The 23,433-nt window shown below is 39.0% G+C and overlaps 1 protein-coding gene across 3 annotated transcripts; it reads left to right on the top strand.

Moving 5' to 3' along the window:
• Nucleotides 1–21,773, top strand: LOC145316560 (uncharacterized). Of its 3 annotated transcripts, none has more exons than XM_080157139.1 (8): nucleotides 1–246; nucleotides 3,332–3,385; nucleotides 4,618–4,693; nucleotides 5,130–5,214; nucleotides 5,873–5,971; nucleotides 8,194–8,305; nucleotides 20,585–20,688; nucleotides 21,207–21,773. In XM_080157139.1, the coding sequence occupies exons 1-8, from the start codon at nucleotides 213–215 to the stop codon at nucleotides 21,618–21,620; spliced, it is 978 nt and encodes a 325-aa protein (XP_080013265.1). In that variant the 5' UTR covers nucleotides 1–212; the 3' UTR covers nucleotides 21,621–21,773. The 3 variants fall into 3 exon arrangements, with proteins under 3 accessions (XP_080013265.1, XP_080013263.1, XP_080013264.1); XM_080157137.1 differs by having other exon boundaries at nucleotides 3,320–3,385; XM_080157138.1 differs by having other exon boundaries at nucleotides 4–246; nucleotides 3,326–3,385.
• The last annotated feature ends 1,660 nt before the right edge of the window (nucleotides 21,774–23,433 follow it).

Here is a 23,433-nt window from a genome sequence, read left to right as displayed (position 1 = left end):
CAACATGTATAATGTACAACAACCATAAAAATAGCCCTTTCCCTATATCTACAACTGTTGAGCTTTGACTAGAAGAACTAACAGTGTGCAACAGTGTTGTTGCTGTTGTTTAGTACTATATTCATATTAGTGGTGTGAGCATTGGCATCATAATATTCATTGGAACAAGAATGAGTGTTGTTTAATAGCGAAGCAAAGTTAAATTTATTGTGATGATGAGGGCTGTGATTGTATTTCTTATTCTAGGTATAAGCTGATACTAAATTCATTTTCATTATTAATTCAAGAACGATTTATTAAACCAGATATTATAAAATAACATAAAAAAGGATAACAAAAAATATTTTTTTTATTAAAGTTATATTCAGTTGTGGATTATTGGATTATTCATCTTGTATATGAATAGATTATTTATGTATTACTGTCAAGATGAAATACAAGAAAATATTGGATTTTTAGCTGTAGGCGGCAAAACAATGATTTCAACAAGAACAATTATTTTCTTAAGTAACGCAGTAGTTAATGGATAACTACATACTATACTATACTATACTAAAAGAAGTATTTTTTACACGTTTTGTAAATATGTAACCATAACGCGAATTTCATTAGTTATTTTGACTATAAACAATGAAAACTGTCTGAACAAAAGGACTTAACTGTAAATTTTTCGCAGGTATTTTCAACAAATCAGTTATCTTGCTAAATATTAAGGTATGGAATATATTAGAAATAAATTGTCATTGTATGGTGGTTTATTGTCAGTCGGTCGGTCGTACATACCCTAAGTATAGAGGAGCTGTGCTACTACACCTAAAAAGTGGAAAGTTTTGTTTGTGTCCGCTCTTCTCCCAAGTTCTACTAGTATATCATATTGCTACAAAAAAATGTGGAGCTGCCGGTTATTTGAAGCAGCTCCATTTCGTCTACGGCTCCAGTGATAAACAGGCGTTTACTAGAGTAAAATTCCATATATTAAAATTGGAAAGAAGATTAAGTTAATGTCTCCGAATGCATTAAAAGTTCTTTATACAAAGTGGTGGTTTCCCTCCAAGTGTCTAGTCGAGAATATAACCCCCTTCCCCCTTATTAATAAATTAATAATAAGTGGAAGGTTTTTTTGTGTGTTTGATTTTCACTTTAGGGCTGGCATTTATAGTTTTATTGGTTTCAGGGTATCCCGCAAGGGTTAGGCAAAAAAAACTCACAACTTATTTCAATTAATCAAAGGTAATAGAGATAATTAATGAACTGATCGAATGCTCAATTTTAGGCAGGCTTCGAATTGTCATTAGAAGCAAATTTAGGCAATTTTATTTCAAGATTTGTTTCCTTTCATAATGAGGCAATTAACGCAGCAATTATGAAAATGCTGATTTTTTATGAAAAAAAGTTAATTTTTCTTTATTTATTTATCCTTGTTGAGAATATCTTTATTTTTACATGTTTTCATAATGATTTGATAGTTTTCTGACATATAGTCGAAGCTGCCAATATTCAATATTCTTTTTTCTCTCGCATATTTCGTATAATTAAATTTAGATTTTATACAAAAAAAATAATTGTGACAATAAGGCACATAAGTAGCGTGGCTAATAGTTATTTATCGCATCGTATTATAAACAGCTTTCCGCAGATATAAAAATATACAAGTTTTGTTAGACCCGAGATGCCGAAGGCACGAGCTTCGTATTTTACATATTGGTAGAAAGTGTAATAAACACACAAAAATATTGAAAGATGTTCAAAGTCAAGGAATGATTTATCTGTTGGAAATCTTTTCGCCTTTCAAATATATCAGTTTCTTTTGAAAGTTGCCTCCTTTTTTTATTGGTAACTAATTAACATGTGGTTAGTACGATATCAATATCATGCTGGCGACAATTTTTTATTTCGTCATTCAATATTTATATCTGGTGAAAAGATCTGAGAACAAATATATTTTCTACAGATGACCTATCCCTTGTCCTAGGGCGTCCAAGCTTTTATTTTTTATTCAAAATTTTGGGGGGATAATCAACCCTTCCCCCCGCCCCCCATTGGATGTCCTTTCTCTTGTCCCTGCAATTATTTAATAAACTTTTAAAGGGTATTATTGTCCTTTTTTATGATATTTACACGATGGACAGATCAACATAGAAATAGTAGCTAAGAGTAGCTGCGCTGCTAAAAGTATTTCAAAATTTTCATTTTAGCAAACTAAGCATAAAATATCATAGAGTTATAAAAGAATTAATAACTAAAAAATTATACCAAACAGATCCTAATCGATTCAGCTATTTAAGAGATCTTAGTAAACTAGGAGAAAATATTTTCTTATTTTCTGTACGGAAACGATATATTCTGTTTGTGTGAATCGTTATAGTTATTATACGTCAACATGCTAGTTTTGTACAAGTACATAAGACAGCTCAAAATGACACCAAAAAATGACGTCATACCATAAAGTTGTCCAATGGGAGACCAGTATACATTGTAATTGACCAATGGTAAAATATATACTCGCCTCTCATTGGTTATTTTGGTGAAATTTTGCGCTGTCATGTTGAAATATCACAAATGAAAGCTAGGCTTAACAATTTTACAAATAGACTTTTTTTTGTAAAATAAATTAATTTTGTAACGTTTCAACTTTCAAATCAGATTTATTTCACTTTATCCATTCCAAAGTTTGTAATTTCTTGTGAAATCCAATTAAGATAATTGTTTATCTTAAAAGCAGAGAGAAACTTAATTGAAACAAGGTTTATTCATTTTATACTATATAGGAGACTTTTTTTTATAAAAATTATATTTAGATTTCTTTTTAGATTTTTTATGTAAATGGATCAAGATATTTTCTAGTATTATATAGGGAATCCACGTTTATGGATTAAGCTCGATGTTTGAATAAATATTTGTTGTAATAAATTTGAATTTATCTTACTATCTGCTTAAATGAATACCATGATATTAACTTTTGACCCCCTACTACAGGCTTAAAAAATTTTTTTTAAAACTTGATAAACAGAAGATCTGAGTAGCTGACGGAAGTATACTGATGTAGAAATCTTATAAATTTCATCCAAATAAATTTCATAGTTAGCACAATAAATTTATAGAACTAGACAACTACATGGATCCCCATGTTAAGGACCATTTTCGTCTGCTAGCAAATTGCTTTCTCCTTTTTTGTAGCGACATGGTGGTGTTAATTTGTTAATTTTCAAAGATCCAATTGAAAGTCGGCACAGGGTCCTTGGGAAGGGGACATACAGTTATCTAACCCCTTCCCCCTCTATTGTTTTACTCTAATGTTAGCAAACAATATGAATATTAGTATCAGTTCTAGTTAGCTGCTGTAATTGCCAAGACAAACTAAACAATGATCAACAAAAATTATCAGGTAATAACAATTATATCATAACAAGGAAAACTATGTCCCAAGGTAGCTTACTAATATTAAGCAAATATCTTTATGAGGAATATCAGCAATACATAATACAGAAAAAAACGCTAAGATAATTTCTCGTATTCATTCGAATCCGGTGGATAGGAACCGGTTCTCATCCATACAAAAAACTATGTCTAGCATCGTATTATATCCAGCTTTCTAAGAATATAAAATTCTATATCCGCGGAAAGCTGTTTATAATACGATACAAGAAATAACTATTCTATATGCTATGTTTAGTAGATAGTTGTGTAAACTTTAAAAAAAACTTTTTAAACATTTTGTTACATAATAGTCCAGGCAGGATAATTTTTTTTCTTTAACAAATTAAGATTTTTATTTATGACAGACACAAACGCAAATAAAATTGTAGATTTGATTAGCTACTCCGGTAAGGGTTTTCCATTTTAAGTCATGTTGTTGCATAAAGTAAAATTAACTTAACCCTTAGTCATTTCTTTGAACCTCGTAAAAGTGTCGAACTATGACGTCAGAAAAAATTAACAATTAACCAATGAGAAGCAAGTATTCACTGTAATTGACCAATATATGGTAAAATATATAGCGGTCTCTCATTGGTTAATTGTTAATTTTTTCTGACGTCATAGTTCGACACTTTTACGAGGTTCCATTTCTTTTATTGGTGCTAAACACAAGAAAATTCATTTATTTGTAACAACAACTCTCCTGGCGTATACTTATTCTTTATTCCCTTTTTCCATTAACAGAAGATTTAATTTTTCCGTCTGATTTGGATTCATTAGACGGAGAATGGAGGAGACCTTTTCTTTAATCTTACTTAGTCTAATAAAATAGATGTAATAGATTTAGATATACATATATGAATAATTTTAAAACCCAATATCATAAACTTAAGACATTAAATCTTTTCCTTTAAAAAATGCATAGCGAGCAAATAATCCCCCCCCCCTTAATTCAAAATAAATTAGAAATAAAAGCAGTGGGGTAGTTTTTGTAGGGGGGGGGGGGGGGGTATCTGTGCTCTCTACACACTTAGAGTGAAAACTTTTTTTTCATAACGGGGAAGTTGTTCAACTTACAACTTGGAAGCGGGTAAGTTTATATGGTTTGATGTCGGTCATTCTCCTTTTCAATGAAAAATTGAAAGTTTTATATTACTTGAATTATTCATCTATTGTATTAAGTTTATTGTTTAATTATAGAGAAGAATAGCTCCGTGGAACCAGAAACAAGAGAAGGAGTGGAAAGACTAAAGTGTGGAGAGAGAGAATTTCAGGAATCAATTTTATCTTACTGACATCTCATTAACCACAGCATCACGTTGGTTTAATATTATCAATAATTACACTTCATATACATTTATCTTCCTTATAGAATAAAGATTTAATAATTAAAGATTATAGAGAAAATATTTATAGTTTTTAGTGAGAGAAAAACTATTAATTTTATTTTACGCTTATTTTCTTTCTATATTAATATATAAAATTAAATTTCTCCTTATAAAACCTAATTTCTATGCCCTTGGGACCTCCCAAACAGTAGTCACTAAAAAGTTACCTGTGTGTTTGTATTTGTTAATCACACTTTCCCGGGTCACCAAGGCACCGTAAAAATATCAGGAAGAAGTTTAAGATAAAGTTTCACTTCAATGCCTTTTTAAATAATTATTTCTACAAAAAAATAACAAAAGGTAAAAATTGACATTTAAACAGGAGACTCGAAGTAATTATGAGAAGTGTGCAAGTGAGAAGATAGGAAGTGTGACAGACTGGCTACAGAAGGTTGCCTCTGGAGAACAGGTTATTGCCACGCCATTTCTTCAAATATGACGCAATTTAAGATGTTATAAAATCTAAGAGTTAATAATTGTCAAATTTTATGATATGATATTCTACATACTTTATATGTATATTCGTCTGTATCTTTGTTTGTTAAATCATATAAACAAGAATTTATGCAAATGAACAAGAGTATAAAAATATTACAAGTGTGTTCCCATTTCCGAGATTTTCCAGATTATATAATATTTAGGGAGAACAACATGTTGTGATTGGACAAGTTTGTTCTCATGTTCGAGCTCTTCTAGAATATATAATATTTAGGGAGAACAACATGTTGTGATTGGACAAGTTTGTTCCCATGTTCAATATCTTCTAGAATATATAATTTTTAGGGAGAACAACATGTTGTGATTGGACAAGTTTGTTCCCATGTTCAATATCTTCTAGAATATATAATGTTTAGGGAGAGCAACATGTTGTAATTCGATAAGTGTGTTCCCATGTTCAAGATCTTCTAGATTATATAATATTTAGGAAGAACAACATGTTGTGATTGGACAAGTGCGTTCTCATGTTCGAGCTCTTCTAGAATATATAATATTTAGGGAGAACAACATGTTGTGATTGGACAAGTTTGTTCTTATGTTCAAGATCTTCTAGAATATATAATATTTAGGGAGAACAACATGTTGTAATTGGACAAGTTTGTTCCCATGTTCAAGATCTACTTCACTCTTGTGGTGATGAACTAGGATGGTGCTTCACTGCTGACCAGGTCAGTACCAGCTGTAGCCAGCATGCTATTTAATTTGAAAAACAACAAAAGGTTTCGGATCTACTGCAGTTCATGGTAAAATATTGCTGGTAACGAATGCTTCCTGTTTCCTGGCAATGTTAGAAGATTCCTGGATCTAGCATAACAAGAAATATTGCTGGAGCTACCAATGTTTTACTTTCCTGGTTGCCAGCAATTTATCCATATTCCTGGCTACTGCCATGTTTGAAACATTCCTGTTAAAAAGCAATATTTCCCTTTTTAATTCCCATTTCCCTTTTATTACACTTACCCCACAGTTAGAGGTTGATAAGATTCACACAACTCAAAAGTGGCTATTTTGGCATGTTTGTCTGATGTGGTGGGGGGGGGGGGGGACAGAGACAAATATCATATTTTTTATCAACAGTTAATAATACAACGTTTCCGTAGGTGTAAAAAGTAACAATATAAAATTAGCCAGGAAAAACTTTATGGTTAATAGGTCCTGGAAAGGTTTTTAACTATTTTAGTTGATTTGAGGGTATCATCCACAAGATAAATCGCCACTAGAAAAAAACATCATTCTAATTTTTTTGGTTTATCGGTTAGCAAGATCCCTCTGTGTACAAAGACAGTCAAACACACACAAAAGCGGACACCCTGTTACTTATAAATAAGTATGAAACTCATTATGTAATTGTAACTTACTTTTCCTAAATATTTTACGTTAAATTAAAATCCTTCGCTACTCTATATTGTAGATAATAGCAGTTGTGCCCCTAGCATAATGAGGCTCCGTTTTAAATTAATAGATAGGGGGCAGAAAATAGCCTAAAACTATCATGGGACCTTGTGAAGCTTCTCTAAAATGAAGAACTCAATCAATTAAGTGGTTAGTGAGATCTTAATGGAGAAACAAACAAATATTGCTATATTGTCAACCTTGCTTGCTTGAGTTTACAAAGCATAAAAAGGAGGGAAGATAATTTGAATTTAAAACACCCGCCAAAAGTATCAGAGATTTAAATTTAAAAATGGGTAATTAATTAGCTTTTTTGTCAAGAGGTTATGTTATATATCTTAACTTGAATACCCACCAATTAAAACCCCGTATTTTATTAGACGAAATAAAAATGCCATTCAAATTTTGGCGCGAAGGTGTTAAACTTTCCCGTAAATTTTATACAGCCTGAAAAGAGGAGGGGATGGCGTTAATTGAATTTTAAAACTCGCGCTACGAAATTTTGGCGCGAATTTAATCGTATGTGTGTAAAGGTTTATTGATTTAAATTTGAAAGTCTAAAAACGGGATGGAATAGAATAATTTGAAATAAAAATCTCCCGCCATAATCTAATTACTTACATGGTTTCATGGTCTGCACGTCACAGTTACGCCACTCTATTTGCTGATTTAGGCTAGAATTGTTGACATTATCCTCATAGAATTTTTTTTCAATTTTGATCCCTCCTCCCTGGCCGCAGCACTTTTTTATAATTAGGGTAGTTTAGTTTATAGGGGCTAGTATTTAGTTTTGGCATTCTATAGGCGTTCAAGTTCGTTGTTTTTACTGTTTGATTTCAGAGCCTCACTTAGAAAAAAAATAATTTATTAATACGATGAAAATTACGAATTTATCTCCCCCACTTTTCAATATATTATAAAAATAAAAAGCCGCGCCCAAATTTTGGCGCGAAATTGGATATGAAGTTAGAACAGTTAAATTTATAGGTAAAGATCCAACTCTCCTATATCCTTCCCCCACCTTTATTAATAAAATAACTGAAGCAACTGTCCCTTATTTACCCCCTAAGAAAATGTGATAAGGGGTATGGGGTAAAAACTCCTGTAAGCCAGTAATCTTCCCTCATTGCTGGTAACCTGGAAAATTTGCAGATTGCTAGCTAACAGGAACCTAGGATTTGGGGGAATATGCGTGCTGCTGGATCCAGGAATCTTGTAATATTGCCAGGAACCAGGAAGCATTCGTTACCAGCAATATTTTACCATGAACTGCAGTAGATCCAAGGTTTCCAATTAGTTAGAATTTATAGTCATGCACAGTTGGAACAATCAATGGATTCCCTTGGCAATCAAAGAAAATGTCACCCCTACTTTAAAAAGGCATCAGTGTTATCGACATAAACCCATCCAATTTAAAAAGCAATTATTGGGTCATTTAGCGTCACTAATACCTGGTTGCCCTTCATATCAATAATTATTTCTAGAAAAATAAATTTAGGTTGAAGAAACGAAGAATGTTCAGAAGGCTGGGATTAGAGATATTCTGTCTCGCCACCTGCCACAGGAAAAAGTCGAGTCCTGCCTTGAGAAAGCAGCTATAAATGCTAAAGGTATACTTGAATTAAATAAAATGTATTATAACCTGGTCGGCAAATGGGTTTGCTAGGGTTTGCAAACCTTGTTGAGTCAAAAATATGAAGGAATATGACTCCATTGTGGGCACTTCAAATGGAGTGAGATAGCCGGCTGTCAGCGAGATCTATTATTGCAACCATACAGCAGACATCCTGCCTTTATTTTATATGGATAAGAAAACATTTATGCCATCAATGTCATAATATAAATATATTTCTACAGACTGAATATTTTTTATTATAAGAAAGAAATACAATCATACAAATAATTAAATTTTTTTAATATTTACAAAATTACGAAAATAACCTAAACCAACCCAGGATGGTATGTTCCCTGAAAAGTAATCGGTTCAGTGGTCATCGAGAGCTTTAGCTTCAGACAAACATACTTTACTTATTATACATTATTATACTTTGTATCATAGATGGCCGTTACAGACATCTAAAGTAAGAAATAGACAAATATGAAATTTACAAATATATCTGGATAAATTATGTGTTTTCCAAAAAATATTTCGTACATTTTGGTCAATTCGAGCATCTTTTTATATCTTACACTTCATTAAATTTGCAACAGAAGAAAATGTACTTTTAGAATTACAAAAAACGCAGAGCTGGACAACTGCTGCAGAATGTTGGAGCCGTTGTTGTAAATTATCCGCGGCTTTAGCTTAAGTTTAAATTCAGTTGGTTTTCAGCTGCAGCTAATAGCAGCTTCAATTTTGACATAGAATATTGAAAACTTTGTATTTCTCGGCCACAGCTGTGAATTGTTAGTGTATGACAGTTTTTTTAACTAGCGGCTACGCACCTAGAGGCCTCTTTTTTTGGGGGGTGGGGGGGGGGCACTCGCCCAACCACCATTTTGAAGTTTAGTTCAAAAAAGGGTATTTTTTTCTAGTGGCGATTTCTCTTGGGAGGGTTTATGTTTGTATGGTAAAAGATTTCCTTAACCTCTGGACCTATATGAAGCTTTCCTTAAATTTGAAGCTTCTTATAGGTCACGGATTTTCTAGGGAAAAATAATTACAGATTAGTTTATATCCATTAAATTTACATCACAGCTGTTATAAGCTGAATATCACACACTTAATAGAAAAAAGTTTTGCATTTTTAAAAAATTATGTGATTAATTGCATAAAGTAATTTTTAAAAGTGCGAAATAGTCTACCAAGTTATAAAATAAATTTTGAAATTTCAGTTTTTTACAAGTCTAGCCAAACATTACATTTTGTTTTAAAAAAAAAACATACATGAAAATTGAAAATGTAAATACTTTTTATATAAAAACATTGTTTCTTCCCCAATTATTAACTTTCATGCTTTTGCCATCTGCAGGAAGTTATTAATAATTAAAGATTTTCACAAAACAATTCTAAATACTATCATATACATTTTAATTTTTTTAGCAATTTATCTTAGGAAATAAAAAAGAAGTAAATTTTTAGAAACTTCTTTCTGGAAGAGAGGGGATAAAGGGCTATATCTTTCTGGGAAAAACTGGTGACAGCCTAATTCCTGACCAGAACGAAGCTTTTATACTTATACATAAACATATAATGAACCTTGTATATACGGTTCAAGCCAAACTAATGTTTAATGATTTGAAATAGATTTGCTACAGACCAAAAATTTAAAGACACCCAGTAATTACAACAAAACTCTAAAATACCGCGTAACCAAGCCCTTGCAAACAAAAAAATGCATTTATCTTGGCAACACAAGTGAGTGTTTAATGTTGCTAATTTTATTATATCTCTCAATCAATGAGGTAACAAATAGGTTGTTAAAAATCAAAGAAAATTAAAAAGATAGATACATGTCCTATATAGTAAAGCAGGGTGCATACTTTTAATGAATATTGAAAAAAGTTATTTAAATGACTAAGCCAAGCAATGGTAAATAGTGGCTCAGGGCATCATGTTGGGCAATCCCCTGTAAAAAAAATCCTGAAAAACAATATACATATGATAAAAAAACCTATTCAAATGAAAAAAATATGAGTGAAACTAAATACAACTCCCACTCCTTGAGGTTAGAGAGGAAGCCGTTATTTTCTCAATAGGAAAAAAAACGAAATTTTTGTCAATAAAAAAACTTGGTGAATTTAATTTATACAAATTGCATGTCTGTTATGTTGAAACTTAAATAATGAATACTGATAATATTGTCCAAACAAGGTCTCTCTTCGCCCACGTTGAAGACGGATCGGCAGGGACTTGAGCGGATGCGGATTTTCAAAAAACCAATGAAAAATGAAATATATAATAATATATAGATAATATCTGTGAATTTGTACGGAATAAATAAAAACACATGAGCAGTAGCTGAACCTATTTTAATATTAGAATGTTGATCTCAAGATTATAGAGGATTTTTTCATCGTTTTTATTTATCTTCATTGGAATTTTGCAAAGCTAAATGTTGCATAACCGTGCATTATTTAACAACAAAAATATGCATTGTCCAGTTTCTCGTTTGAAAGATAGAAAGATATTGATTGCTTGGAATTTCTCCTTTTTTCTCGTCTTTTTAATCACGTATTTTTCCGCTGAACTGATGTTTGCATAAAGCAAAACATTTTTTTGCATTTCACTTGACAAAAATTTAAAATTTTCAACATTGTAATTTCAATTAATATCTTTCAGACCGACGGCGTAATTCATAGTTTTAGTTGAAAATACAGCCATGTAAGAATAAATCCAAGAATCATAGACGTCCAAGGGGGGGGGGGGGTAAAGGGGTGATTACCTCCCCAAACGAATTTGGGGGTGCCGTAGGCACCCCCAAAATATTTTTCATTTTACCCCTCCCATTTAAAATTTACCCCTACCTTGGGGGTGCCCTCGGCACCCCCAACCATTTAGGAGGGGGTATTTACCCCCCAAAATAAAAAATCCCTAACAAAAAAAAATTTTAGCGCGCTTTTTACTACTGAATACTAATACATTATCAAATTACCAACCCCCCCAAAATAAAATATCCCTAACAACAAAAATTTTTGGCGCGCTTCGCGCGAATTTTTAATTCTACATATTAATACATTATCAAATTACCACCCCGCCGCAAAATTTTTACCCCGGGGGTAAAATTTGCTTGGGGGGGAGTAAACAAAATTTACCCCTGCCAACAGATTTCACGGGGGGTAATTACCCCCCCCCCCCCAAGCAAATTTTACCCCCGGGGTAAAAATTTTGCGGCGGGGTGGTAATTTGATAATTTTTGTTGTTAGGGATATTTTATTTTGCGCGCCATTTTACCCCCCCCCCCACCAAAGCAAATTACCCCCTTCTTAAAAAAATTTAACCCCCCCCCCCCCCAAATAAAATAGCTTGGACGACCCTGCCAAGAATCAAAACTTTTATGAATATTCTATTCCTGAAATAAATGGGTATAATCAATACTCAACTATACATAATACATATATAGGAATTTCCCCATCCTCACTCTTGTGACGAAGCCACTTACGCTTATAAGTTTAGTGATATTGTGGTATCCGCCTAGGATAAATGGCAGACACCAGAGTTCAAATGACTACGGCAGTGTGAACAGACGTGGACACCTATACTATAGAGAAGCTACGCTTCTCTAGCAATCACTAAATAATAAACAGAATCTATTCAGTTGTTCCTTTATTGAAGGTCTAAGGATTACTAAAGTTATATACAACAAACAATAGCTACACAGATAGGAATAAATAATCATAAATAAACGCAACATAATACATATACAATAGTCAGTTTGGGCAATAATGATCCCCCATCCCTGGAAAGGGTGGGGGGAATTAACAATACAGCTTAACCATAATAAGGCTGTCAGAATCAGTCATTAATTTTAGGCATAGGGAGGGGGTCGGCAGACCCCTTCCCCAGGACTCGGGGGAGGGCCTTTGGCCCTTCCCCGAACCCCGGTCAGGGGTGCCATAGGCATGGCTCATGGTTGCCGAATACCACAACTCTCCCCTCGGAAGGCTGGGAGGGGGTCTCCCTGCCAGACTTCCGACAGTGGTTGAGGCCTTCGGCCCGCTCCTTAGGGCTAAGATATATACAAACAATAACGATTCAATGGAATCCTAGTGGTGATTTTCAGGGCTGATGGGCTCCCAACGTGGGATAGAAGGTAGAGGCTGGCTTCGGTTGGACATGTAGCTCGGCGCCAGCAGGTGTCAGGTTGGCGTGGGGCGCAGCCGCTGCGGGGCCGGTCAGTAACGGGGCATTCTGGTTGTTGTTGGCAGCGGCTGGGGCACTGGCTACCAAGTTGACCGTCTGAGCGACAGCCTGGCCTCCCGAGGGGCCGCGGGGCTTTCCAGAGGGTGGTCCAGGCCTGCCTGGGCGGTCATGCCCGCTATCGGCTGATTGCATGGACACCATTTCCTCGGCTGCTTCCCGGCCGATAGGAATGGCATCCCAGTCTACTGAAAAGTCCCGGGACTTGGCATGGGTGAGCCAGGCTCTGGCCAAGGCCTTCCTGTACAAGGTTGGATGGTACAGGAACACTTGTGACATCGCATTCATGGCAGCCCGTACACCTCCTTGTGCGGCTGCCAGGGAAATGATGGTTAAATCCCCCAGCAGTTTGAGGATCAACAACAGCAAACACAATATGGCTGCGCCATCTCCCCACTCGTGAATAGCTTGTCTAAACCCAGCCCAGACATCCAGGGCGGCCTCTCCTTCCTCTGCCAGTCGGTCGATATTGTAGGACACGATTCCATGGTCTCCGGTGGCCAAACAGCTACCTTGCTGAACGCATGAGCCATAAGACAGGCCGGTCAGCATGGCGGCTTTATACGCTGGGAACGCTAGCAGCTGCTGCCAGTCGTTCAGCTCAGCCTGCGAATACAAGCCTCCCGAACTAAAGTCATCCAAGGGTTCTGTCAGCAGCTGCTTGGGCGTATCCAGCGGGGGTGGCCTCTTCTTAGGTGCGGGGGTTAGCTCTATCCAGCCTTCCTCCGCGTGCACAGTGAGGGGGTAGGTGGAGGAGCAGGGAATCTTGGTGGCGTGGCCGCTATACACCCTTGTCACGGCGTCTACGAATCCTGTGGGTTCCACTGGTACTTTGTCCCAGCATTCATTGCTCTCACGGACAACATATTTGTTGCGTTGGCAGGTAAGCTGGAGCAGGACATCTCCCCTCAGCACAGAGAACGTGCTCCCCTGGACACGCACCGGGTGGGCCGGGTCTAGTTGCTGGAGCTTCCAGCAATTGGCCGCTACTTCTTCTGCCGCTGTGCTTTTCATGCGTGTCTCCAGGGTAAATCCAATGTAGCCTGCATGTATCTGGGCCTGCAGGGGGACATCCACATCCCTGGCCGATACTCTGGGCAGCGCTGCCGCGGCCGGGTCAGCTGCCACGAACAATGCTGGGTGGTTGGTGGCATGGGCCTCAAAGTCGCAGTTCACTATTGAGGTGGGTGTCATGTTGATGAAAAACTGGGCTTGATGGTCAACCAGGAACGCATCCATCACTAGGCTAGGCTGGAGGCTGCGGATCAGCCTCAAGGGGCAATCTCTCCCCAGGTGGTCCCACACGTAGGTGGCTTCCCCAGTAATGCAAGACAGCTCAGAATGGGGACATTCTAGGGTCAGGTGGTCAGATTGGGACTCCACCCGTCCTTCCTCTACTACATAGGTCTCTTCCTTGACCAGCAGCCGTCGTTCCTGGAGCACTAATTCATTGCGGTACAGCTGGCCCTCGAAATGGACGTCCTCCCCTTCACAACCCACCCCCTAGGGGCTGTTGACCAAGGCGCCCACCATGTCGAGGGTGAAGAACAGGGGATGGTTCAGCTGGAACGTCAGTGGCTGGGTCTTGCCTGGCAGCGTGTAGACTCGGTTCCTGGCCAGGTCTCGGCACGTTTCTGGATCAATCTTGGTTGGCCTCATGAGGGTGGGGACCGAGGTCACCTTGAGGTGACCCCATACCCCACACCTAAATGTCCACTGGGACACGGTGAGCTGACAACTGTATCCTGTTGTCTCCCTAATCTTGACTTGCTGCAGGACATGTACCTCATGGCCCAGGGGCACCTCCTGGTGTAGCGGTTCCGTGCTACACATCTTCTCCTTATTGTAGGCTGTGACGTGGGTGGGGTTGGCGCAGTCCCACCCTACCAGGACGTAGCTAGTTGTAGGCCACACGGCTGCGAGCAGTAGCCCCCACAGAACCATCCACCAGTGTGAGAAGCTACCAGACAGCCATCTACCTCGCACACGCGGCTGGGAATCTTCGGCTCGGGACACGGCTGCTTCTTGGGGCTGGACACGGCTGGGTTGCTCCTGGCTAGATATAAATTTCCATTGAGCGTTATCTCTGGGTGCCCGGGGCATCCCGATACCCTCCCCAATGACAGACTGACAGGCGACTGGCGCCTGCCTGGGTGTCGGCTCCCCTAGCCCCAAGGGGTCCCTTCCCTTGTCCATGGCATGCCCAGTGGCATGGGGCTGAAGTGCGTGTGGCACAGGCTTGCCCTGAATCACGTCCCTCCCCTGCCCTAGGAACTCAGGTGCATGTGGCACAGGCAAGTCCTTATATCCCCAAATTTCAATCTCCCCAGCCTCTGGTGCAGGAGGCACAGGCAAGGTTGGGGGTTTACAATAATTTGGATACAATACATTTGTCAAATTTAACTTATCCTGGCTCGACTGGAAGTGATGTGCAGCTGGGTTCCCTCGGCTGGCAGGGGGCGTTGGATGGTGTATGGCTGGGCTCTCCCTACGGGCTGGTGGCGCTGGCTGACTGGGGGTGACGGGTGTCACCCCTTCCTCTGGGACTGCTGGCTCGTTCCAGGATCCAGGTATCTCGGTGGCGGCGACGGTTGTCGCCCCAGGCACCAGGGTGGGGGCGCTGGATAGCACCCCCCAGTCATCGCAGGTGGCGGCGCCGGGTGGCGCCCCATACATCGACTCTGATGCGCTGGCTAGCGCCTCCTGCCTCTCTCGTTCAACGGCCGCCAGGGCCTCTCCGTACACCGTCTCAGTGACGCTGGGTAGCGCCCCTCCACTCTTGCTGGGTAGGCTCGGTCGGGCAGGCCCCATCATGTTTAGGCTGAAAGGCTGGGGCCTCAGGACTTCTGGCTCGGCAATGTTGTTGGGCTGCACAAACTCCGGCCCCAGGTGGTTGAGGCTGAAGCCCAGGCCAACCCGGTTGGGTTCAGCCGCTCCTCCCAGTACGTTGATTCTAGCTGGGACGGTTCCAAACTGCGGCATTCCGTCGGCTCGGCCTGCTGCGTTGGGGGCGGCTGCTTGCTGCGGTGTTGCTGGGGGCGCGCTCCCCTCCATGTTGGCTACTCTGCTGGGCTTTCCTGGGGGAGCGCCCTTGTCTGCAGTGCGCCTCCGGCCGGCTACCTGGTCCCAGTCAGCTCTGCACTCGGCCGCCGTATGGCCGGCATAGTGGCAACGCTCGCACTTGGCAGGACGGTCACGGCGTGGCTGGGTGCGTCTCTCCTCTTGGCTGACTTCCATAGGCGTCGGACAGTCTCGGGCTCGGTGGCCTTTCCCTTGGCAGCGGTAGCAGCGGCCTGAAGTCTTGTCATCTGGGGCGACCTTCCCCATCTGGTGGAGACCCGGAGCCAAGGCGCCAATCTCCATTGGCTCCGACTCGTCGTAGTGGGGCAACTGGACGCTGGCTGATCCCGTGAGCCCGTCGGTGGCGTCCACTAGGCACACACCCTCCTTCAGCTGCTTGGTAATCATTGTGACGGTGAACATGGCTCGCCTCGTGTACTCAGGTACAGAGGCGATCTCATGACTCATCATTTCACGTTTCACATTAGCGTTACGAATGCCACGATTTAATTCGTCTATCAAAAGTTCAAGGTCCTCATGGCTGTAGGCCTCCCTATACAAGGCACACTTTGTGGATATGTATGCTTGTATAGGTTCTGTCGAGTGTTGCCTGTAATCCCTGAAGGCTTGCTTCAAAGTCTGGGATTCAAAGGCTGGACGAAATAACATTTCACACTCGGCCTTGACTTGTTCGTATGTCAAGGCTTGGCCTGCCTCGCCAAACAGATGAGAGGCCATCTCCACCGCTTGCCCCACCAGTGACAGTAAAAGGGCGTTGCGGCGGTTTAGTGTGTCATGGGGCGGCACGCGGTAAGCCGCTCATGACATCTCGAGCCTGCGGATGTGGGAACTCCAGGATTGCTTGGGCGGTCCTCTATACTCCGGCAGGTTACTCAGCATCAGCTTGCGGTACTCGGCTGGAGCCGGTTGGGGGTCATCCTGGAGCCATCCTTGGGCTTGGTCGCCTCCTGGTGCTTGCGGCTGCTCCATCGGGTCAACGGTTCAGCGGCGGGACACAAAGTTTTAAGTCAATACTATAAATGGTTTGCACTTGAGGCTTTCTAGCCTAGCAGCCAACACTGTTTATCACTAGGTTGGTAGTTTAACTACAAAGATGTAACTTAGATGTACTTGTCACTAGTTTTTCTGAGTTGTAGAGTAGGCTGGTAGGGGTAGATAGCTGTTGAGGGTCTGAACTGCTGTCAGGAACTGATTGGGTTTTCACACTATAGATAGGAGGGAGAAGCTTGTAAGTCTTGTTTTCTAAAAATATCTCTGTTAGATGCTATGGAGTAGCTCCGCTCCTGTGTGTGTGTGTGTGCGTGAAATATCCTTTCCTTGCAGCGCGCTTACGCACCGTCAAATCCGCGCACACAGGTAAAACGCGCACTTATCCCTCAACTCGCTCTCTCATTGGTCCGCTTTGTCCGTTGAATTTTTGTGATATGTCCCGAACTCTGCTGCGCAACCCGTAAATGGCGCTCTGTTCTCCCGGTCGCTATCTCCACACCGTGGGCGGACTTAGTCAAGTGTGGGTAGGAGGGGGGAAGCGCGTGAGGGGACGGGGTAAAACCGTCCGTTCCCCCTGTGGAGAAGGGGGAGTGCTGTGGGTTTGAGGTAACTGTGTGGTGAGGTAATTGTGCCCTTTCTCCTTAATCCTGGGCTTATTGTTATGTCACCTTGATTGTATTTTCTTCAATGGATGGTGGGCCCCTCCCTTTCCTCTGGAATAAGGGGTGTATTTGTTGTGCTGGAGGCTTGGGTGGTTAGATTGTTTATCAATGCATTGTTATATTACATCTAGATTCTATTTTTGGCCTTATCACAATACACAACAGATTTGCTTACCAAGCCTGTTCTATTTTTAGTTTTATCACAATACACAACAAATTGTTTACCAATCCTTGCTCATAAATCTATTGTTCAGCCTTCACACTAGGGTGGTAATCCCTACAATGTGATATAATATCTGCTTTTCTAGATGGGTGGCTGCGCTGTAGCCTCTCAGGATACTTGGAGTTGACGTAGTTTCCTCTGCTTGGTACACTACACTCGTATGTTGGCTGGCAGCTCGCAGCTATTTGGCGTGTTTCAGCCTGTCGGCGGCAGGGAATGTCCCGTCCTGCAGCGCCGTATATCCGAATCCAGCTGGTGGCGGCAGGGAATGTCCCGTCCTGCAGCGCCGCTGGTTCGAATCCTTGGCTTGTTTCAGTCTGTCGGCGGCAGGGAATGTCCCGTCCTGCAGCGCCGTGTATCCGAATCCGGCTGGTGGCGGCAGGGGATGTCCCGTCCTGCAGCGCCGCTGGTTCGAATCCTGCTATCTCTTGCAGTAAATGTTGGCCTATTTTCAGCCGTTTACACTTAGTTGGCCTGTTTCAGCCCGTCCGCAGGCCTGTTTCAGCCCTTGAGCGCTCAATTCTCCGTTAGATGTCGGCGCTTCTCGCGGTTCTCCGTCAAGTTTCGCTGTGTCGCTTCCACAACTGCCGGATGCAGAGTTAGACCTTGCTATCCAGGGTGGGTAATTCAGGTTGCTTGTGTCAGTTTTGCCAGTTTCACTGCTGGGAGTACCTTAGCCTCAGCTGCGCGTCTGCTCTACACTTGTGGTTTGCCGTAATCTCACACAGCTGTCACCAAAAGTTGTGGTATCCGCCTAGGATAAATGGCAGACACCAGAGTTCAAATGACTACGGCAGTGTGAACAGACGTGGACACCTATACTATAGAGAAGCTACGCTAAGCTCTAGCAATCACTAAATAATAAACAGAATCTATTCAGTTGTTCCTTTATTGAAGGTCTAAGGATTACTAAAGTTATATACAACAAACAATAGCTACACAGATAGGAATAAATAATCATAAATAAACGCAACATAATACATATACAATAGTCAGTTTGGGCAATAATGATCCCCCATCCCTGGAAAGGGTGGGGGGGAATTAACAATACAGCTTAACCATAATAAGGCTGTCAGAATCAGTCATTAATTTTAGGCATAGGGAGGGGGTCGGCAGACCCCTTCCCCAGGACTCGGGGGAGGGCCTTTGGCCCTTCCCCGAACCCCGGTCAGGGGTGCCATAGGCATGGCTCACGGTTGCCGAATACCACAATATATCTTTCTATCTGAAAAACATCAAACACAAATTATTCTTCATTACATTTGTACTAATGAACTGCAAACAGAATTGTTTGCTTTCAACTTATATTAGAATCCTAATTACAATAAAATTCAAAATTAAAGATTTTTAAACAAAGTTTTTCTATAATTATAAAAGCTAAAATTCAAAGTCGGCCCATGACAGACAGCTTTTATCGTTGTTTAAGTTGCTACGATTTAGATAGCGTAGCAACTCTATAATTGTTACTGTATCCTGTAAATAATCATTTTGCAACCAATCTAAATACAATTTTAAAATTTATATTCTGCTTATTGAGTTATGATACTCTACTACAAGTGTTAATGTTTGTTTGTCCCACTATCTGTTTAGAGGAGCTTCGCTTTTATGGATGTTATCATTCTTGTTTTCAGTGCTTGTAGAGTTTGTACATGCCGATTGTATAATTATATACTTGCTTAGCAACAGCAGAATTTTTTTTTGTTCACATAATCTAAAATACAAAGTAGCAGGATGTCTTTCTGTCTGTCTGAAGCTTTAGGTCTTGGTAAACGCTGAAGTGATAAGGCTGGGCCTCTCGAGTTATTCATAGTGGCCCTGGGTTATTCCACTAGTTAAACAAAAACAAAACTGCTTTTTTCTAAACGTAAGACGAATGTTGTTTAATGAGACTGTACCAGCTTATAACTTAGCTAACTTGGTAAAATTGCAGACATTTACCCTTAGCTTTAAAAAATCTTATATCCCCTACAATTATCAAATGTATAGCATTACCAACAGACCGACAAACAAGCAAATGTATAGAATATATATGTATGCTCAATGCTCATAGATAAAAGGAATCTAATTCAAATTTGCATTTGGTTGAAGTAAAATAGTTAGGAATGTATTGTACGTAATATTACACAACTATATTGTCTCAATAATTTTGTCTTTGCTGTTTGAATAAGTATTACAGCGGCTAAAGTTGGCAAAAGCTGCTTGGTAAGGGCGTCTGCGGCAGAATGATGCCGAGGTTAGCTTCGGCTGACGTTGGCCAAGACTTGGGGTGGCTTGTAAGCATGTTAACCCTGAACAGTTGGGCCCCTTGCCGCTCCTTTATCGGTCGGGGGTAGTTTTAAAAAGATGATACGCATAGAGACGCATATGTTAAAAAATGTTAGGCAATAAACCAACATACGCCCCCCCCCCCCCATATTATCTCAGCTCCTATTAAAGCTAGAAGGCTAAAAAATTTTGTGGATGTCCTCTGTTTGATTATGAATTTCAGACTTATTGTGAGTCAAAGTCAATATTCGCTTCCTTCACCCTTTAATTGAACAACCTTTATTTTTAGGTCTTATTTACTTAAAAATTTTAAAGGGCTTTCATTTTCTTATTTTTGAAGCTAGAAATGCAATTTTTTCAGAAATGTTTATGTTTATGTAAATTTAATATTAGAAATCTCAAAACATAAATTTCGGGGACCGCAGCTGTACACGCAGCTGCCAGCCGCATACCTGGAACCTTAAATTAATTTGAACACCAATATTTTATACAAGGGTTTACTACTAGAGGATATTTTAGTATTTTGGTAAGATAAAATGCTTTGTTTAAGTCAAAAAAGTATTTTTGCTCCTTACCTAGATGACCCTGCCAGGTTTGCTGGCATCCTGTGCTCGCCAGAATGGAGATATTCAAAAATTCCAACTCTCAGTTATGTGTCATACCCATATTTAAAAAGTCACTCAGTTATAGCCCTCTATCTTTCACACCGACCGTTAAAAGTTAAATACACAAATATGTTGGTTATTGCCTACTTTTTTTAACATATGCGTCTCTCTTTTTAAAACTGTCTAAATTTAATTATTTTAAGGTACTGGGGACCCTGCAAATGAAAAACCTAGACCAGAACCCAGAGCCCTTCTGCTAGACAACATAGCTGCAAATACCACTACTACCACTACTCCTCTTCAGGAATAACAATTTATTTTCTAATCAATTTTTTAATCGAAGTTCCTTTTGACTCATCTACTCAGGGAAATAGGGATATTACAATAGATGATAAATTAATTTTCCGTTGGATTGTATATATGAAACCCTTTAAGTGATGAAATCATAAAGAAACGGAGTCGTACTCGTCATTATTAATATTCGTCGCACCACCATTCACTTCTTACTTCCCTAATTTGCCAAACAATAACAAATATGATTTGCTTTTTAATTAAGTAGGGCTTCGTTAATTATTTCCAATAAATATATTCTAATTAATCAATTTATATAAAAAATTATTTCTATTTCCTTTTTAGATTAGGTTTGATTGTTTGTTATATTGTTTACAAAATGAAAAATTTGGTCTAACACTTCCCAGAAAATAACCACTCTCCCAATGTGCATCCCTCTATAAATATTTTTAGAATTTTCTTTATAATTCACTTTAATTAGTAAAAAAATAGAGATAATTGATTTGAAAATATTTTGCCTAATATTTGTAGGAAACAACTGAAAACCATATTGAACATGTGTTCGACCTTCTTGATGACTCTAGTGAATCTGATGATAATGATACAACAGCTTCAGTTAAATATCAAACTGTTCGTAATACAAAAGAAGATGCTGCTGGCGCTCACCCAACAACATTGCGTGCTCTTTCAGACTCGACTGCTGTAACAGTAGAAAAGCAACAATCCACAACAACAACATTTAAACCAGTACAGACTGAAAGAACAACAGAGAAGCCGACTACACAGCCTAAAAAGCCTCATAATTTACCATCATCTACTCCTTCAACCCTTAAATATCCCACAGAGTGTGATAATCCAGCAACTTGTAGCGGATTTTCCCGTGTTATTGCAGACAGTTATGTCATGGCCACTTTGCTTATATTGTCTATCTTCATAAAAGGATTTTGATTCAACTATGGTTTTAAATACGAAAAAAAAATATTTTATTTTTTATTTTTGTTTCATTAGAAATTAATTTTTTAAAAGAAGTTTGTTTGGTTTATAGTGACACATAAATTTATATGTTAAAATTTTATTAAATATATATTTACAGATTGGAAATTTAATTATTAAATGTAACATGGTATGTCATGAAATTAACATAGCTATCATGATATGGCAGATGGAAAAGGGAATGTGATTCTGACAAACGGGGTGCTGCCACTTTTACCACTAGCAAAAGTACAGCCACTGTGTTTTTGACAAATATTGGGTGTGTTTTTGTCAATTTCGTTTTAGCTGTATTTTTGGCAATATTTTCACTTTTAGAATAATAATGTATCTTTATGTAATAGATGTATTAAATATTATGGATAAATAAGTAGGTATAATAGATGTATATTTGTCAATATGTAGGTGTATAATTGACAAATTATAAATTTAATAGATGTATTTTTGTCAATATGTAGGTGTATAATTGACAAATTATAAATTTAATAGATGTATTTTTGTCAATATGTAGGTGTATAATTGACAGCAAAACTGTGAATATGCCAGTGCAATAACTGTATTTTTGTCATACCCCCTATAAAAACGCAGGTGTGAATTTGACAGTAAAACTGTGTTTATGACAGCAAATCACTGTGTTTATGACAGTAATATCACTGTATTTTTGCTAGTGGTAAATCTGCCATGTACCCTGACAAACAATTCTAAAGGAAAATTTCCCCACAACTCCCTTCTCTTTTTCCTCCCCTTCTTACCCACTCCACTTCACTTAAGTAAGTCTTACTCCAACCTTACTCCAACAAAATATTAAATTTTGCGGTATTTTCAATTCGAATCAATTGGCTGAATAGCAGACCCTGAGTACTCAGATGTCTGTTAGTATGTGCTAGAGAAAATATAGACAGTCTGAGTTCCATATTCATAGAATGCTCCTATTGTTTTGTGGAGGTTTGAGGCCTAATGATTTACCACATCGTCGATCGGCAGCTTCATCCAGCTTTTACCAATCACAAAACATATACATGTTTTTCAGCTGTCGTTGGGGGGCAACACATCGTAAAATTGACGACCTCTCCATTTGCCCCCGAAATATTATTTTATATTTATTTTGCTTGTTGGTTATACCTAGTCCTGAGCTTCATCACCTACGAAATGCGGCTTTTTCGATGCTGAAGAAGCAGCACCTAGCTATGAAGATTTGACAAAACGTCAGTCGTACATAATGACAACAGCTTGATTCAAAGATATCTAGCTTCAAACTTTAACTCTTGTACTTTAAATATAAACTAAAGGCTTCGCCTCAATCATATAGGCGGATGCAGGGTAGGTCAGGAAAAAGCTTAAAAAGCACCACAATACACTTATACAGCTTCCCCTAAAAGTACAACCCAATTCGACCAGTATTTTCTGGGATCTTTAGCTTCAGAAAAAATAACCTTACTACTTTATATTAGAGAACCTATTTAGAAATCTTTTATCTATCCCTTGCCTTTCCCCTCCAATGGAGAGCCTCTCAGATTTAAATTAAAAACTTAACTCACGTTCCATATATGAAAAAAATTATTAAGTAAGACGACAATTATTTGAATAAAACTCACGCGGCATTAAATATTTTTTTGCGCACCTCAATGCATGATTCTTGAAATTCGTAATTTTGAGTTATATGTCAAATTAAAACAACGAGTAATAATAGAATTAAGTGAATAATCAAATGCTACAGCAATAAATGTGCAATATCGAATTGTTTTAAATAATTCTTTCTTTTATTCAAACG

Source organism: Acartia tonsa, chromosome 4 (genome assembly GCF_053477335.1).
Source record: "Acartia tonsa isolate MP-2025a chromosome 4, ASM5347733v1, whole genome shotgun sequence".
In the NCBI taxonomy this organism is placed as follows: Eukaryota; Metazoa; Arthropoda; class Copepoda; order Calanoida; family Acartiidae; genus Acartia; species Acartia tonsa.
The sequence above is the reverse complement of the archived record's forward strand: the minus strand, read 5'-3'. Positions and strand labels throughout refer to the sequence as shown.